Raw genomic sequence first — 18,607 nt, 5'->3', positions numbered from 1 at the left:
TGCGTACCACCCCACACACAGGCATATCGTCAAACTTACTCACTGGCCTCTCACCGCTACCACAGAGATAACATTATTTCGGTGGTAACGATCTAACTCGTAAAGTTTCGTCACAAAGGATTCATTCAGCCTCCCTGTGGACTAGCATTGGAGCAAAACCACCTTCTCCACTTTAATTTAAATTTCTCCAAGCAAACATTCTTGTAGGTAAATAGAAAATAAGCATTTTCCTTCAGTTGGTCTGTTTGTATCAAACATAGAAAACCTATTAAAAATGTTCAACTCAAAATATGCAAAACTTCCACACTGAAAATATCTCAAGATGTGCAAGTCTGACTGGTCACAGGGAGCATTCAGTGTTGTTATTCGCAAATAACGGGCCCCTTCAAAATACTCTAATTTATTCGGAAATTGACCAAAAGAAATTTGAAAGTAAAATGAAAGCAATCTGTTATTTATTTACAAGCATAAAAACAGGCATAGCGTAAATACAGAGTGATCTTCAATTACACATACAACAACGAAGCAGCTCTCAATAACTTTTATCACAACTAAATGCCATCAAACAGAATGTATGTACATTACGAGTTTAAATAGAACCCATACATATAGGCGTAAAGCTTTTTTTCTCACTATTAACATTATGTACAAGGTATTTATTGCACTTGAGTCCCAACTGAAGACGTTGATCACGTGACCGCTTTGAAGCGGAGATTTCTGAGTACATAAATTGTTCAGTAAATGACACAATTTGTCGAGTATTCAACGTCCAAGAACGTTAAGATTCTCAAAAAACATGATTTACCAACATAGACAGGGCGAGAACTGGGATATATAACAGTGATGGGGATGCCTCTTTAATATTTTATAGCTTATTTTATGTACATAATTTAAATAAAGGAACCCAGCTTGACGCGCATTAAATTGTAGGTCTACAGCCAGTAAAAGACGCATAGTGCTTTGAAATAATTTAGGTTTTATCAAAGCTAGAAGGAAATGAAACTAAACTTATATTGTCGCCTGGTGCCAAAAAGCTTAACTTGTAAACTTTAACTTTTATGCTTTCACTCCACCATTTTCGTGGATTCTATTTTTGGAAAGTGACAATGAAGAGAAATTAGGGATTTCAAGTCGCTTGTAAATGTCAAACGAGAAAAGATTTTCTTATCCCTTTTGAGATAAATTATATTATTGTGGGACTTTGCGTAGAAGAAACGCAAAGACGGTGGCTAATTTCAATTGACTTTACTCAAAAATAAACAGGTTATTATTTCCAAATAGAATCAACAATGTGACTATGTTTAATTTTGTCTGATGCAAATAAAAATTGCATTTTCAGCTTTATTCCTTCTTACAATGAACTAAAACCAAAGATGTCCAGAAACATGGAACATTAAACGCACTGCGAAGGATAGTGTAAAAAAGTGTTGCCAGATGCTTCCGACAATAAGTCTCTAACCTTGCAATATACGAACAAAACGGAGTAGCAAACTCGATTTGAAATAAAATTTGATTGAGTTTGAAATAGCATGATTGTAAATACAGCATTTACTGTAGAAACACGCTAGCTAGCTCGGGATACTGTCAAGGCACACAGGTTGCACAGATAAAAAGAATCTGAATAATATTATATACAAGCAAATACATCGCCAGCAATTGGGACGAGTATTTGTACTGCAAATGGAACTGAACGGAAAATACAAAAATAAAATCGAGCAGGCTACATTTTTCCATCTGTATAATCACACCAGACTCGATACAATCAGCATACGATTAATCTACAGCCCAAACTCGAAATATCACCAGAAAATAAAACAATCATACAATCGGTTGACTAAATCATCAAATGGATTATTCACAAAGGACTTGAAGACGCATACCAGGTGGATGTCCTTACTGTGGCTCCGTGCGATTCAGACGCTATTTCGAATCAACTGTATTTCATTGGTTGGGATGCTTGGTGGGAATTGAAATTGTAGTTGGTGTCACTACAATATATTTTTGTGGCATTTATTAATCTATTTTAGACCTAATAAGTAATAAGTATAACATTACTTATGTCAACAGTTGTCATGGATTTTTCTTTTTCAGCGTGGTAGGCCAATGCTTTCCACACGATAGTTTGCACTAAACAGTAAAAATAAACAAAAGTTTTGATGCAAAAAAAAGTACTCATTAACAAGTTACAGTTCAAAAATAATTAAATTAACAATTGAAACGAAATTTGTGTTATACTTAAATTGCCCGGCTATACTATGTAGCGCCCATGTCACACACGCCCGCGCGTTTGTGCCTACAAGTCCTGGACGCATTTTTCGCTATCTACTTGCATGATACTGAACATGATTACAAAGCACTACAGTGATCTTTTTGCACAAAGCCTTAGCCAAAAGGTGCAACTGTAAGCAAACACGTTTTGAACATCTTTCAAAAATACGATCCAAAGTTAGACTCAAAAGTGAAAAGGCGAGGAATTGATGGAACTGAATTGTGGAGGCAAGAAACGGCATAAAATATTAACAACCGGTCTCAAGACCGAGTGAGAACACGCAGTATATACAGGAAATAATTCCAATAAAAATGTGCTTGCGAATCTCCAACGTCTCTAGATCACAACAAACAAAATACTAAACCATTATACGATTCTGCAAACACCAAAAACGAAAGCGAGATTGATTAAGATTTTAGAACCTAGTCACATATTCGTTGAACAACTTGCCTGTCAGGTTTCCACAGAAGACAAGTCTTTAAAATTCGACGAAAGTTAAAAGCGTCTTGAATATACGATGTGTCCAGCTGCTTTATCATGTTCGTTCAAAGGACAGGCATTAAAATTACAAAAAGAAACTGTCTTAGGGTAGAAAAATCTCACATAGGCATAAAAAATGGAACAACAATATACTGTGTATCTGATTTTTGGAGTAATCTCAAGTCGGCAAATTTTATTGAAGATACAATGAAGAATTTTCTAAAACTCATTTACAATATATATTTACAAAGAATATAGAAATGCTACATTGACATGCAAATGGCTGTACAGTGTAATGAGAGCATGCAAATCAAGTAAGAGTACATTTTGAAAACGCCTCTTCCTGAACATGGTTTTGGTTTTACAACATTCCTTGTCATATAAAGTACTTTTACAAGGTGTTTGCTTAAAGGTCGGAACATGCTTTAAACCACCAAATCGAAATTTTTCTAACGACAACTATGTGCATGAATTCTTCTAGAATATTTGAGATTGCCATTACAACTTACTACAACGTTTCAAACAGCTTAGAAGTTCCGATTGAAAAAAAAAAGTGAAATCTACTACTGTAGTTGAACTATGTTGCAATAAGCAATCGTTAAATTAATCAAGTACAGAAAGTTCGGTAAAATATTAAAAAGAAAAAACAAATTAATGTGATTTAACACCATGAACACTCAATTTCACAAAAAAATTGATAAGGCAAAGTTTTTTGTCTGATTACAGCATGTTGAGTAGTTGTTCAAAAATATTCTGATCCGATTACAATGCTGGTTTCGTTTCCAATAATCAAGGTTTGATGGAACCATTTATTCGTGTCCAAAACAACTAAAAATAGAAGATCAAAACGAAATTTTAATCAAACGAATATACCAGCACGCATACTAATATCGCGGATAGGCAATGAGGAAGTATTTAAACAATTGCGTTGGTATATCATAGAGAGGAAAATGATTTATGATACTCTATGAGCAGTTGAGCACAACAAGGAAGCCCTAACGAAGCAATATTCTTGGTTTACTAATCTCGTCTATTGAAATCCTTACTGCTGGTGCACGACTGCACGCGTTCAATAAAACAAGCACGACGTTAGACAATCGTGCAGCTAACTTTTCTCACAGTAAAGCTTTCTCAATTCTTCTTGGATTTACCGTATGAAGGTTTCTTACCCCAGCAATTTCAAACTATTTCTCCTTTCTGTTTCGTTTTTGTTCCTTAAAATATATTTATGAACTCAAAATTAAAATGCATACGTCACTACGATGTTCTACTGCGTAAGGCTGTCAATAGGACAACGTGGTGAAATACAAGCAAACGCAATTTTGCAACTACAATACGGCAACACACCGATTTAACGGGTTGCTTGATTATGCAGGATATTTCACTGAAATGACTGATAGATTTCACTTACTTATTTCACCAGGATTGACCACTATTTCCATTTCAGTTATGCACGTCCAATGGCATTCTGGAGGTGTCTGTAGTGTCCATTTTTTCGTTCCCTTAACTTGTGCTTGCCAAGAGTGCGTCCCAACGTTATCAATCTTAACAAAAACAAACACACGACGCCTAAAACTACATAGTTCTGAGTAACATGGTCTAAGTGAAGAAAAAAATTAGCTTAAAATTAGTTTGATAGAGACGTTGTCCCAACACCACTATACATTGTTACAACATTAAATTGCTGCAAAAACTACCACCTAGTAAAAACAAAACCTAACAGAATTTGCCGCTTATAATGTGCAGCACAACAGTGACTGGCAGTTCTTCAATAAAAATTAAGACTAAATAGAAGTTTCGTGCTTTGGTTCTGCGCACAGTCTTTGCTAAGAGTATAACCCTGTCACGACTCATTGTAATAATAGCACAAAGCAGCACTGCTGTGCATATGGAAGTGCGCAGGCGACGCGTAGCGTGAACAGGATGCGTGAGCAACGCATTGAAAAAGTTGACTTCCTTCTGTGTATTAAACAGTGAAAAAAAGGACACCCTTCTACGTTCCTTCAACAATTCACATTAGCTCATATAAACCTTGTTTGATGAATCTGAATGTAAAGAATGTATGGTGGGGTGTAAAAATAATGTGTTTTGTTCTGAAGAAATAACTAAACAAAATGAGTATTTTTATGCGTTATTAAAAATGAAAGGGCCGGGGGTACAATTTTGATATCGTATACTTCGAAAACCATCACTTGCTGAACAGTGAACAGCTACTTTTTAACAAATAACACAGATCGATACTCGACAGTTTGAAACCACCTTTCTGGTGCATGAACAAAAAGATTGTTTTTAGGGTGACTTTGGGTCGCTCAGTTTGAAAATATTTGATACGGGAAAACAGACTTCATTTTCGGATTCCCCACCGTCAAAAACCCTTTTATTTCTGTTGCACCAAAAATTGTGTTGACCAGTGTTATTCATCGTAACAGTAGTTCGCAGTCTTTTTTTTTGACGACCCAACACAACTAATCCAAACCTTCAACTACTCAAAGCTTGGATAGGAAAAGAAGAGATGAAAACATAAGGCTTCAAAATTACATGCATAGAGGCTCCATATCCGGGTAGTCCCATAAACACCCAATCAGTATTGCTGTGGTCCAAGTTGCGTGGCAAAAAATACGGTGTTTTATAATGCTCTCGTAGAACATTGGCCGTTTTGCCATCACAGTTACTCCTGCAACAAAAATGTACAACATACACATTACACAAATTCAAGGACAAAATTTACCAAGCGGAATCACATACGGCCGCCACTTTATCTCAAAGTTTTTGAGAAGTTTTCCGTTTTCCATTAAAAAATACGTTCAATTTCTACAAAACGTGTGCAAAACAATATATCATTGATTTAATTCATACTTTAGTTAGGCTAAACTGAAACCAAAGGTTTATGGACACTTCTTGGTAAAACATCATGCGTCCAGTGCTTCCATTAGACGGCAGCCCACATTATCAAGCATTGCCGGCTATACAGACCACCTCATGGTATGGAAGGCCTAGTTTCTATCGGTGTCCGACGTTTTTTCGTAAACAGTTGTTCGTAAAACAATTGTTCGTAAATTTAATTCTTTGTAAAACAATGTTCATAAAGCATTTCTTCGTGCATGCAATTGAGAATTGATGTATACCAACAACTGCTTACGAACAATTGTTTTACGAACAACTGTTTACGAACAATTTACCTATAACCTTTCTATCGATGACGACACCAGGCAGTGGCTAACCAACGGATGCCCTGACATATAGCGACAACACGAGAGAAGATTAGATAATTAAACTATCTGGTAGTTTAAGTTTGTCTCGATAGGCTGGTAAGAAACTCACAGTGAGCCTAGTGAGGGTAGAGTTACTACTTGTATACATCAGGGTAAGCTCACAAAGCATAACAACCTGTTCACAAACTTACCATCCAACATACCACGGCTTCTCTTTCCCGTTCACTCTGCTTGAAGACATGTTGAAAAATTCACCAAGGGAAGATAATTCAGTTTGGTAAGGAAAAAATTGGCAATCCTTAGAAACTCTTTTAAGAGCCTATAATTTAAAGCACTATGGTTAAAGATTGACAATGCTATGAATGATCGGCCATTGAAACAAAACGGAACCTGTTGTGCTATCTTTCCTTTAGCTGGAAGTCAACATATTCAATATAGCCTATAGTATTAGGAGTGGGCTATACATGGGTCAAAAATACTTTTTTTGTTATTTTCCACTCGGGACAGTTTTTTTTCTATTCCATTTAACCTATCTCAACATAAAATGACAAAATTTTTAATCTTGTACTCCAAGAAAAAAGTGTGCAAAGCAAAAATCCAAAATGGCCGCTATTTTCTATAAAAAATCACATTTTTAGCCATAACTTTACTATTTTGGGGTTGTTTTCACTGGTTCTGGTGTCCAACCCTATGTTTGTGGGGTCAGGCAAACTGTTAGTGCATATTAGAAAAGTCCCTGACAATTGGAGGTTGACTTAATACTAATTGTTACCAAATATATCGTTTTTTTTTCACCTTTATTGGGTTATTATATTTCTTTAAACACAGTTTCAATTTCCAGAGCATTGTTCAAAATGTAACATTGTTTTCTCCGAGAAAAGACCCAAGTTCCTGAAACTGTCACAGGGACAATCTGTTGCTCTATAGTGTCCTGATTGTCATCAGTGCCAGGTGGTCGCTGCCAAGTTTTATCTCCTCTGCCAGCACACGTCAGATGGTCCACTCGAAATGTTCCATTCATCCCCATCATTGAGGTAAAACCCAACGTACCAACTTTTGTTTACTCCCACATCCCACATGACGGCAAGTGACTGGTTTGGCTGGAACACTATGCCTACCTTATCCTGACCCTCTGTCTGTTTAGCTCCTGTAAGTGTTTGTATTATTTCCTCTTCACAAGGGAAGACCACTGCTTCCTCAACTTGGAAATCATCTCCAAGGAGTACATTGAGGTTCTCAATCATCTCCTCTTGGGATACCTTGTTGACCTGGTAAAGATCTCTGGGGACATCTGCATCATGTTGGTGGGTGACTTTCTGATATTGGATTTCTTGCCTTAAGAATGTCGTTAGCTCAGGTGGCTTTTTAGAAGCAAGAGATTTTACTTCATGGACAAATATAAAAGCCCCCCCTCCCCCATGTTGGTTACATTTCACAAGGAGTTGGTCAATAAAATCACTGGCTCTCGCTTTCTTTTGCAAATTCTCTTTCAACCTTTGCTTTTTCTTCTGTTTCTGCTTGTTGCTCTAGGTCACCTCCATTAAATCTAGTTGTTTGCGAATAGTAGTGGTTGACTGCTCAACTTCATTGACTTGTCTTTCTGATAGCTTAAGATAATCTTTGATCCTTTTTGCCTTGAACATCCTGTTTGAGTGTTTGGCTGATTGTGAAGCAAGATAACCAAACTTGGCCCAGTACCTCTCTGCATTCAAGTTGTTTGTCGGCAGGTTTTTTCGTTGGTCTGATACCAGTGTATGGAGAGTAGTTGCTCAAGCCGCATTAAGATCAACATCCCAACACTCACGCTTGCACTGCAGTTCTACTCCTTTTCCAGCCTGGATGCACATCTCTCCAAGAAGAAGATGATCAAGATCGCTTTGTAGAGTATTGTCTTCCATTTTCACATGCGTCCATTCTACATGGTAGTCCCGGAGGGTGTGTGTCTTTTTTCAGCAAAGTCACTGCAGAGCTGAAGAAAGATGTCAATTAACAAATCCTGGTTTGCTCGTTCCACTCATTTAAGGAAGGGCATTGTCACTCGGTATGTAAAATTTTCAAGTGCTTTGAATCCTACTATCTTGACAAGTAACTGCTTCATGTGCGGAATGCAATCATAGACTGCATCTGCCTGATATCCAAGTTGGGTAAAACGTCACTCTTTGTAGAAGCTAAACGATTTATATACTCCAGCTTCATCTAAAAGCAAATCAAACTGTTCTGCTAAAGATGCTATCTTGCCATTCCCTCATAAGCTACGAGCTTTAAAAGAGCTGCCAGAGCAGTTTCAACCACAGATTTGCTTTGCCGGAGGTAGGCCTGCAACACTGGCTCTCTCTTTACAATAAGTTTACGAAGACCAATTTTGTTTTCGAGAGCAGCCATAGCTGTGAGATTGTCTGTATCAAACCGTTCACATGTATGGGACTTACAAAGTAATGATATGGCACATGCTTTGATGCAAGTTGTTCTGCAACACCTATCTCAATCTTGAGATTTTTGCTTGCGGCATCTGTAATGAGGGCATCAATCTGCTCCCATAGAGGCACTGCAGTCCAGCGAGGGTGATTGGCAGCTACATGTAGTCTCTTCATCGTCTCAACAATAAGGGCAACTATTTGGTCTCTATCTTCAAATGCAAAGAAGAGAGGATGTAGATTGTAGAGATCATCTTACATTCAGTATAATCATCATCACGAAAATTTAAGATCAGGCCCAATCACCGTCTATCCTACTTCTCTGTGTAGTGTCACTTTAGAGTTACTTTTGTTGTGGGCTTCTTATTTACAAGGGCATTTGCAGCTGCTGCTTTTTGACAGAGTGCTTTTTTGTATTTAAAGTTGTTTAGCCTATAGATTTAGCTGAAGGCAGGACAATTTCATACAGTTTGTAGTCTTCTGATGATCGAAATAAAAACCACAAAATAAGTTTAAAAAAGTGGGTAATTTTGTCAAACTATATCATAACTCTACACATAAAAGTTAAACCCTACTTATTATTGCTTAAACAAATTGCCTGACCTCACAAACATAGGGTAAGACACCACAACCAGGTAAAAATACCCAAAAATGGCCAAGTTATGGCTAAAAACATGAATTTTCAGAGAAAATGGTGGCCATTTTGAATTTTCGCCCGGCACACTTTTTTCTTGGAACTTAGACCAAAAATTTTGTCATTTTATGTTGAGATAGGTCAAATGGAACACAAAAAAACTGTCCCGAAAGTAAAACTAAAAATTGCCCATTTATAGCCCACTGCTAATAGTATACATGCATAATATAACAATTTAAAGTAACTCCACATGCACTGTATGGTAGTTGGTGTATTAATGCAATTGCAGTGACAAAGTGCTACATTTAGTTTGGCAGCTTAATAATGTTCATCATGACAACACTCCAAAGAAAGTTAAATTTTACCTCTGCATCCTTGTAAATTTCTTTAAACAAGTCAAAACTAAACGTTTTCGTAGCTGTCCAATTCATTTGGGCATCTTCAATAATGACTGGTTGCATAGAAAAAGCATACTTGTCCAAAAATTCTTGCTGAAATATGGTATTGATTGTGATTTTGTATGACTAATAGTACGTACAGCCTTTCTTTGGTGAAAATTAATTAAATATTTGCTGCCCACAAAAGCAAGAACCGTGTTGGTGTTGCAACCATGCCATTGCCAATTTGCTGTACCGGTACTTATTTAGTAAATCCTTTCACTTTTGAGCATTTTGTTGCTTCTACCTTTTTCAAGACACCTGTCGTGTTACGGCAAGTGACATTTTCTGCTTTGATGGTCAAAAGAAAATACAAAACTGCAATTGACCAATAAAAATGGCAATTGATACTTGATAGTTTTGTGGCACAGTCGGTGAAATACTGGTGAAGCCAGGCTGGCGGCCAAAACATAGAAATAATTATGATAAAACGTTCATCGATGTTTTCACGTATTCATATAATCCTTACAACAGCAAGCATTTAAAAACTAATTTACACCACAATAAAGTATAACATGACATGAAGATTGGCTTCTTTGTCTTCCAGTTCACAAAATATGAATCTTCAACTGCTGGATACAACAACAAAGACTACAAAGAGATAAGAAAAGGCTACCGTATACCCATTACCCAAGGAGATTTTAAAACAACTTTTATTTGATGAATTATTATCTTTATCAGAAGAATCTTTGTGAAAGTCGTGGCACATTAAGAATCAGTGTTGTCCCCTCTGATATTTGCTATTGTGGTTAATGTTGTGACTGAAGGGGTAAGGGAGGGCTAGCTGAGCGAGGATGATGAATAGGCCTATCCCTATATCATACTTTTCTTAATTTTTTTATTTCAAATACAGAATAACCAAGTATATATATAACTGACTTTTGCATTAAAATAAACATTTGATGAATGCAAAATAGTATGGAGGGATTGGAAAAGTTTGGGAAATGGAAGCAATTAAGACAAAGGTAAACTAGAAAAAACTAAAGTGATGATGAGTGGAGTCGTACGGGTAGGTATAGTTGTAAAGTGTAAAGTCGATCCACGAGCAACATGTGAAAAGAGAGGGATGAGGAACTCAATGCAATGTAAGGAGTGAGTGGGTATGTGCAAGATGTGTCAATACGAGGAGAGCTACAGCAAGATTGGCAAAGTATTTTGTTGGTCTGCAATATTGTATGGCAGCGAGACACGGGTAGTCGGATACCAAGAGAAAGTGAACTTGTAATTCTGAAAAGAACGGAAAGGGCAACGGTGAAAGAAATGTGACGAGATAAAAACGAAGAGAAAAAAGATTGAAGAACTGATGAATATACTACAGATGACGGAGACTTTTAAACAACTTGTGTGAACAAATGGCATAAGATGATATGGACAATGGGCATGTAGTAAGTAGGGAGGAAAGAAGTTTTCACAGAAAAGCATTAACATTGAAGGTACCGTAGATGGGAAGAGGAAACGAGGAGGTCCAAAAAGAACATAGAAAGAACAGGTAAAAATGCTCAGGCAAAGTTGAACTGAAGGAAGAAGATGCAACGGACGGAAGATGGGGAATAGAAGTGATGGCAATCGCTGCAAGGAAAGAGTCTGCCACCTCCACTAGTGCAGACAAAATCGAATTTGGATGATGATGAATTTGGACTATATCATACTTTTCTGAATTTTTTTATTTGAAATACAGAACAACCAAGTGTATAACTGACTTTTGCGTCAAAATATACGTTTCAATCAAAATGCTTTTGTTTTCAATATGTAGTTACAAAGTGATCAGCTGGCCTAGTACTTACAGGTGAGAGGTTTTTAACCCGTTTGATGCCTTGTACATCAGCACATTCTTGACAATCAACGGGAGTGCGAAATTTGTCAGCAATTAGTTCAGGCGCTGGAATTAAGCAAATAACGTCTTCAAACTTTTCATCATCCGCAATCAGTGCATGTAACCTGTTAAGTGCAATAATTAAACACAATTATCAATCAGAATGCCTTCAGTATTATAAACAGGAATCAAAGTGCAATCAGAACGTAAAAGAACAGAACTAGAAAGGGAAAAGCTATATTCTGTGATCAAATGTATCGATTTTATCTAAGCAAATGCTGAAGCAAAAATATCTGCCAGACATGTCCGATTGTCCGACTTATATCGTGCAAATGTCCGCTTGAGGTCAGAAAATGTCAGTTCGAAAAAGAAAAAGCCTTTTCTGCTCGTTTTGATAATAGTTCAATATTGCTCGTGTAAATAACTGGAGAAGGGAAGGCGAGGCAGCATGGCTGGTGTAGATACTAAACTTGCTCAGAAAGAGAATCGAAATGTAGCAGCAATGCTGAAGCCTACTGCGAGGGCAAACCGTGAAAAGCAGGAGCAAGAAGCAAGCACCTCTGAAGTTTGTCACCACCTCTAAGCGCAGCTCTGGACAGAACTAAAATGTCTGACAGGAAGGTAATGGTGGTAGTGACTGCAACTGTCCAGAGTCTTGGGCATGATGTTGAGAATATGTCATTGAGTCAGTCTTCAATTCATCGCTTCTGCCAGAAACATTGAGAAAAGGCACAAGATTTAGAGGCTTAAAGGGGTAGTACAGGAAAAACCTGACTTGGCGATTTTCCACGTCCTTTGTGTTTAACATGCTACCATAAAACGATTTTCAATAAAATTTTGCCCCATTGCGGTCTGACCACCATTGCACGCGTGCTTTTGTCAGAGCTTTCAAAACGAAATTGGCCTGAGCAGCAAAGCGTGCGACTGTACAGTTTCGTCACTACAGACTATAGCAATCAGCCAATCGCGCAATAATTGTTACCGCGAGTGATTTGACTGTAGGCTGTGTATGTATGTACATCAAAACAACACATTTCAACATCAGACAGTTTGCTCAAAACATCAGATGTGGTGACGTAGCTTTTGTTGTTGCTGTCTTTAGTGACGTATTCTCGAGCAGTGTTTGCACTTTTTGGTCATTTTGAAAAAAATGAAAATAAATGAAACATTGGACTTTGGGCCTTACCAGCGCCATTGAAAACAATTTTTTTTGAAATGTATTCTTGAATGTTCAGTTTACTCATTTTAATGCTTAATTCCTGTTTGAAATTTCATGTAGTAGGCCTTTAAGGGAGCAGTTCTACTTAAGAAGAAATTTTTTCAAATTTTCTTTATTTTATTGATATATTTTGGAAATTTATCGTAGATTCCGAATATGCAGTCAGTTTTTACCTATTTGCCCTCATTCGGCTTCAAACGGAAGGTTTTCTGAACGCACCTCAGTTTAAAATGTGAATAAAAATTTGCATTTTTCTGAGAATGTTAGGTGCAAGATGTTTTGTATTTTCCCTTACTAAATTTAATGATATATTTTATTTGTGTATGTGTAAACTCAGTATTTTGTTCATTATGTATATTTTAGTTGTTGTGAAATCGAATATGAAATTTTTTACATTTAAAAAAATAAAAGAGTTAAAAAAAATCCCCTCTATCAATTTATGGCTAGGATACCCTACTAGATCACCATGCAGTTTGAAGTCCCTACCTCAAGCTATTTTCGAGTTTTTAGGGCTGCAATAGAGACAATCAATTGATTTTATGTACAAATTCAAAATGGTATAAACCCTTAACGGATTGCCCCAGCCAAACAAAGTAAATATTTTTGGATAGCTTGTATCCTCCTTTTTCCAGCAATATATGGTTTGTTGGGGTTTGTGAGTGAACTTTTATGTGTAGATTGTTATTTATGGCAAGTACGAAAAATGCGATTCTAAGTAGAACTGCCCCCTTAATACGTTGCTGATGTACCGTTAAATGCTCACTGGCATAGAAAATTGATCTCAGACCTAACTAGCAAAAAATCACTGCTTGTTTGACAAGAATGTGTCTGCAGCAGTGAAGCGAAAAGTGATTCTCGCATTGGAAAACGAGGGACATGCAGATTCTCCGAAGCAAATTCATGTGAATCTAGAAAAAATTCAAGGAAGGTGCTTGGATGACTTTGTCACACAAAGATTCCAACTGCTTTTTGAGAGAATGAATCTTCCCGATGGTTTTCTTAAAGCAGATCAGTACGAGAAAATTTTCAAGCTGCATGTGACATTGTGCAGGCCATAAAAATTGTCAACGACCACACAGAATGAGGAGTAGCTCTAGTTGAAGAGTTCAGTGGCCTACTAACACGTGATGAGGAACAAATTCAGTATATATTTGCTACAAGTTGTGCACAAACACAGAAAAGCTTTGGAAATTTAAAAGCAGGCCTCAAAATTTGTATGTTTTCCGGCGGTCAAGCATGTCCTACCGGACTGGCCCTTTCAGCGGACATTTAATATCTCAACCAGACATATTGTTTACATGTAGATTTTGCACAAAATCACACTAAAGTATTGTAGGCTATAGTCGTGTTTGTAGAAGAAGATTTTCTACAACAGAATAACTCTGCAATGGTTGATGGCTTAATTAACCGACCCTGAAGTATACTGGAGCAGATTGCTTGCAAATAAATCAGTGCGTTAATGACAGTCGTGAAATGACGCAATAAACACAATTGAAAACAACAATCTAAATTTCCTTATTACAAAAGCAACCACGATCACTTATTCCGTGGCCACATTCGCCATTTGAAGCACGTGCGGAACCCAGCTGAGACTTGCTTCTTTGCAGGCCTGGAAAAAATGGGGAATCCGAGAATGACATTCCCGGGAAATTTGTCGGTTCGCGGGAAATTTTTACCGTAAGAAACACGTTACTGACGTCTTTCATTCACCGTCATCGTAATTTGCTGACACATTGCAGTTCCGAAACTGATTCATATCACTGCGTAGTGTGTATTTACGATTTCCAACTTGTACCTCAGAGCTGAACAAGTTCTTAGCAAAATTGCGCAAATATATTGCAGTAGTCTGCCCGAAAGCGTCTTAAAAAGCAAGGGAAGTGTAATTGAAAAAATTCGAAATGTTTGCGGAGGTACAAAAACACCCACAAATAAAAAATAAATAAAGACATTAGCAACGAGCTGCTCATTCACTGGAATGAACCTCACATAAGCAAGTGTAATAGCATCGTGAAACAGGCTCTTAACCTACATTTCAAAGGAAAACTATGGCATTTTAGTACTAATGACGTTCGCTCGAAAATGTGCAAAGTGTCTGCTGTGGTAGATAGACCAAACAACAAGAAATCGTCACCATCTTTTATGTCCTGGTAATGTATTTCTAGTAATTTCGCATGGGCAAAACTTGCTTGCGGTTTCTTTGATTTACAAAAACAGCTGTTTTAGCGTCGTAATTTTGATTTTGTTGTCAAATCAATTAATGCGTTTCGTTATTCTTCGTGTAACCAACTGGTTGTTTTGTAGGTTACAGAAGTAATTTTCCCAACGTCTTGTGTTCTCACTCAGCAAAACTTGTTGTGCATTCAGCCGCCTGGCCGTTTTTTGTGCTTTACGCCTATATCGCTTAATAATTAGTTATGCTATTCATGCACATTGCACATACTATCAACCCGTTCGAGCATGAAGCATATTGTCAACTTGTCAAGTACGTAACAAGCGGCTCGTGATCTCGTATTGTTTCAAGCTGAACACACGTTCAGCCACTAACCTCAACAAAAGAAGAAACAAGACTTAAGCAATGGAAACAACAATTCGAAAATGACCCATCATACACTGAAATGAAGATCCACCATCAGAGTCCCTCCCCCCAGAGCAAACGCTCCTTGGGCAAAGTGGAAAACATTAAATCGACTCCGAACCGGTGTTGGACGTACTAAGTCTGCAATGGTGGAGTGGGGCTACGACACGGGCCCTGTTGCATGTATCTGTGGCACCGAGCCCCAAAAAGCGGACCACCTTCTTGTTTGCCCTCGGCTTGCCACCCGGTGCAGTAGGTGGAACCTGTCAGAGTGTCAGTGTATAACTCCATTGCGAAAGAATGTGTCAATCTGTGGTGTATCAACAAACTTTAGAAGACTCGATAGAAGATTCCGATCAAAATGGGCACATCAGGCACAAACAGTGTGCCATGCCTGCTTACGAATAAAATACGATACCAAGACTGTTTATTGGAACTGTTTATCGGCAGCGGTGACCGAGTGGTTAGCGCGTTGGGCTCGCAGTCGAGAGCCTGCATGTTTGACTCCAGCCACCCGCACTTGCTGTTGTTTCTCTGGGCAAGAAACTTTACGATAATTGCCTCTATCCAGTGATCGATTTCGAGTAATGGGTAGTACCAAATTCAAGTCATAAGTAGAGTAGACAACCGGAAACAGACATTGCCGTCCGCTGCAGCGTGGGTTAGGTGTACGTCGGAAGGCGTACACCGATGCATAGCGCTCAAGCCCGCTTTCCCACAATGCAGGATAAAGATATGAAAAACAAAACAAACTATGAAGCTACAGATGGCCGTCTATATTTTTTGCGTGAGGCTTTTTGCCGGAAAACTGTAAATGGTGTAATTATGACATCATTATCGTGCTTGTGCCGCAGGAAATTTTTTTGCTAAAAAACAGATTCCCGGGAAGCTAAACATTTTTTCCAGCCCTGCTTCTCTGTGACGTTTCTTTTTAACAAACGATCAATGTAACGCAATAATCCTCATTGTTAAAATTAGAATACACATCCTGCCGAAAAGTTCAGACAACTTTATTTCAAGGCGACATGGCAAGGCTTAAAATGATGTAAAAATGGCTACTTTTGCCATCAGCTCGTTAACCACACCACTCTAATGTGATCTTTAAAGCAATTGCCTGTAGGCTACTATTATTGTTTCAGCTCCGTATTTGTTCGCGTTAAACAAACAATTGTAACAATTCAAATTTAAAATATATTTGTGCTGCATTAGCTCTATTTTTGTCAAGAATTTTGCGGCGGTCATTTATGACCGACCAATGAGTCGGCTTTGGCAGACATTCGAGGTCATTCCGGAGGTCATGTCCGCCATGACCGCCGGATATTTTGAGGCCTGAAACGTGTTTCAGCTACCATTAAATGTTTAAAAGAAATGTATAAAACTTCACATTGTTTGCAAAATTTGTTAAGTTTTGGTATTACAGTAAGAAAGAAAAGACCCTGGGAAAATTCACTTTCGCTCACATGACAAAAATAAACCTAAATATAAAAGTCTCTGAGTGAAACTTTGCACAGCAGAAAATAGTAACTTAAGTGTAGAAGTTTTCCGACACGTGCCCAGAGCATTGTGACGCAAAAAGTCAAACAACCTCGTTTGTTGGAAGTTAACCAATTATGCGGCGTACGAAGCAGCTACACGACATTTTGACTCTTCAAGCGCACATCGTTAGTCTGATGAAAACCTTTCAGAGTGACTTCACTGAAATTTTAAAAAGCCTTCTAAAATATAGCTATAGTTCTCAAATGGTGGAATTATCAAGATAAAGTGATTAAGCATGACGATCGACGGCTAAAACTGGTGTGTCTGCTGTGAGACTTAATTTGTCTGCCGACATAGCTACTCAGACCGGACACGTTTGTCCGCTGTCAACAAAAACGAATTTTGAGTCCAGCATAGAGCTGGGCGATATTGGTAAAATATTTTCGATACGAAATTACCAAAAATAATACGATATTATCTAAGTTTCGATATTTTACGGCGAATCGCAAAGCACGGCTTTCTATAACTGCATGAAAAACATACTGAGCACTGGTACTGAAATGAACAACACTTATTGCAAACAATGCTGCGATTTAACTGTCGCAAACTAAAGATTTTTGGACAAAAATGTCAGCATGTTGACAATTGCAGGGTTTTAGGCGCGATGTCTTCTTGGAAACAATTGAGCCACTAATATAAGTGAAAACACCCTTTCACTACTAACACTGGTGGCTTGAATGCACAGAAATTTTCTTGCAACTTTTGCAAGTGTAGGAAAAGTCAGTGCATTAGCTCGCCACCATGTACAGATGCAGCTATCCTTGTTGATAGTTTTTGATGCAAAATAGAGATGCAGCTGTGAGTAGCAAAACAAAACAAAGTATCTACCTAGCTGTAGCTACCGTAGGCTACGGCCGCTACACTATGCTACGGCTGCTACGTAAATTCAGTCAGCTTGCAAGTTTCCTATCGTATTTGCCGGACTTCATCCTTCGCAACAACGCAACACGTGGGAATCAATAAGCAGGATTGCGTAATCACAAAGACTGCTTGCAATTCGTAAACAATGCACACTGCTCGCAATGCGTAAATAATGCACACACACTGGGTTGTCTGTGCATGCGATGTCTGTGTCACTGCGCATGCGAAAATGTTGCTATAATTTCAGTACATTTATAAACGATAAAATCGGAGCTTTGTGAATAAATATCACTGCCGAAAAAATATCGTATCGTATCGAAATATCGTAATATCGCCCAGCTCTAGTCCAGCAGTATATAGATAAAAACTTGAGACACTGAGCTCTACGTACCTTTTGGCAAAAGTATTTCCAAAGCTTGTTTCTTGGACAATGCTCAGAATAAGAGAAGAGGGCAATCCAAAAACAATCAGAAAGAGTATGCTGACAACAAGAAGCTTGCTGCATTTTCCTCTTTTTTTCTCATCTGTCCTGATTTGTATCACAGATGGTAAGTTAACAAAATCTTCATCCGAAATATCAAGCTCCTTTTTAGCACTTTGTACAAGTTCATAAAAGTTGCTTTTTAATTCTGACAGTTGATCACAAGTAGCCATTACAAAAATTTAGTCTCAAAAAGTGTTCTGATAATACAAGATTATAAAATCTATATGTTCAAAGTTCTTATTTTAATATCAACAATTTAATAATTAAAACACTCCCTTTCTGGCTACAGGTCTGCTGAAGTGAAAATACCGTACAAATAGAACATCACCCTTCAAACAACAACAATAATCCATGTTCAGACCTCGAAACTCCAGCGGTCATGGCGGACATGACCCCCGGAATGACCTTGAAAGTCTGCCGAAGCCGACTCATTGGTCGGTCATACATGATAGGCCGCAAAATTCTTGATTTGTATCTTTGTATTTGTATTTGTTCATTGTATTTGTTCTACAATATATAGGCTACTTAATATCGTTGCTGCGAACACTTTATTTCTGTATGAAATCTGTAAATAGTCCTTGTTTTGATAGTCCGTTATGTAATTTCAATATGTGTGTGTAACTGTGTATACGGTATTAGTTTGTTTTTGTGATGTTGGGTTCAGTCGTGTTCT

General features: G+C 37.8%; 1 protein-coding gene across 1 annotated transcript; it reads right to left on the bottom strand.

Moving 5' to 3' along the window:
• Positions 1–438: 438 nt before the first annotated feature.
• LOC145766246 (uncharacterized) lies at positions 439–18,127 on the bottom strand. The gene is made up of 7 exons (XM_082577918.1): positions 17,842–18,127; positions 11,231–11,384; positions 9,375–9,500; positions 6,153–6,280; positions 5,288–5,423; positions 4,161–4,293; positions 439–3,577 (listed from the first exon to the last, which is right to left on the bottom strand). The coding sequence occupies exons 1-7, from the start codon at positions 18,102–18,104 to the stop codon at positions 3,492–3,494; spliced, it is 1,026 nt and encodes a 341-aa protein (XP_082434044.1). The 5' UTR covers positions 18,105–18,127; the 3' UTR covers positions 439–3,491.
• Between the last annotated feature and the right edge of the window lie 480 nt (positions 18,128–18,607).

The sequence above is a fragment of the Aplidium turbinatum genome, chromosome 3, assembly GCF_918807975.1.
Source record: "Aplidium turbinatum chromosome 3, kaAplTurb1.1, whole genome shotgun sequence".
NCBI classification, from domain to species: domain Eukaryota; kingdom Metazoa; phylum Chordata; class Ascidiacea; order Aplousobranchia; family Polyclinidae; genus Aplidium; species Aplidium turbinatum.
Note: the sequence above shows the minus strand (reverse complement) of the source record. Positions and strands in the feature narration are given on the sequence as shown.

Excerpts from the sequence above, each read along its gene's own strand:
- LOC145766246 (XM_082577918.1), bottom strand. The coding sequence starts at position 18,104 with ATGGCTACTTGTGATCAACTGTCAGAATTAAAAAGCAACTTTTATGAA. Across the intron at positions 9,501-11,230 it reads GGGTTAAAAACCTCTCACCT|CAAGAATTTTTGGACAAGTA; the intron begins GTAAGTACTAGG and ends ACCATATTTCAG. Across the intron at positions 4,294-5,287 it reads GATATGGAGCCTCTATGCAT|ATTGATAACGTTGGGACGCA; the intron begins GTAATTTTGAAG and ends GTTTTTGTTAAG.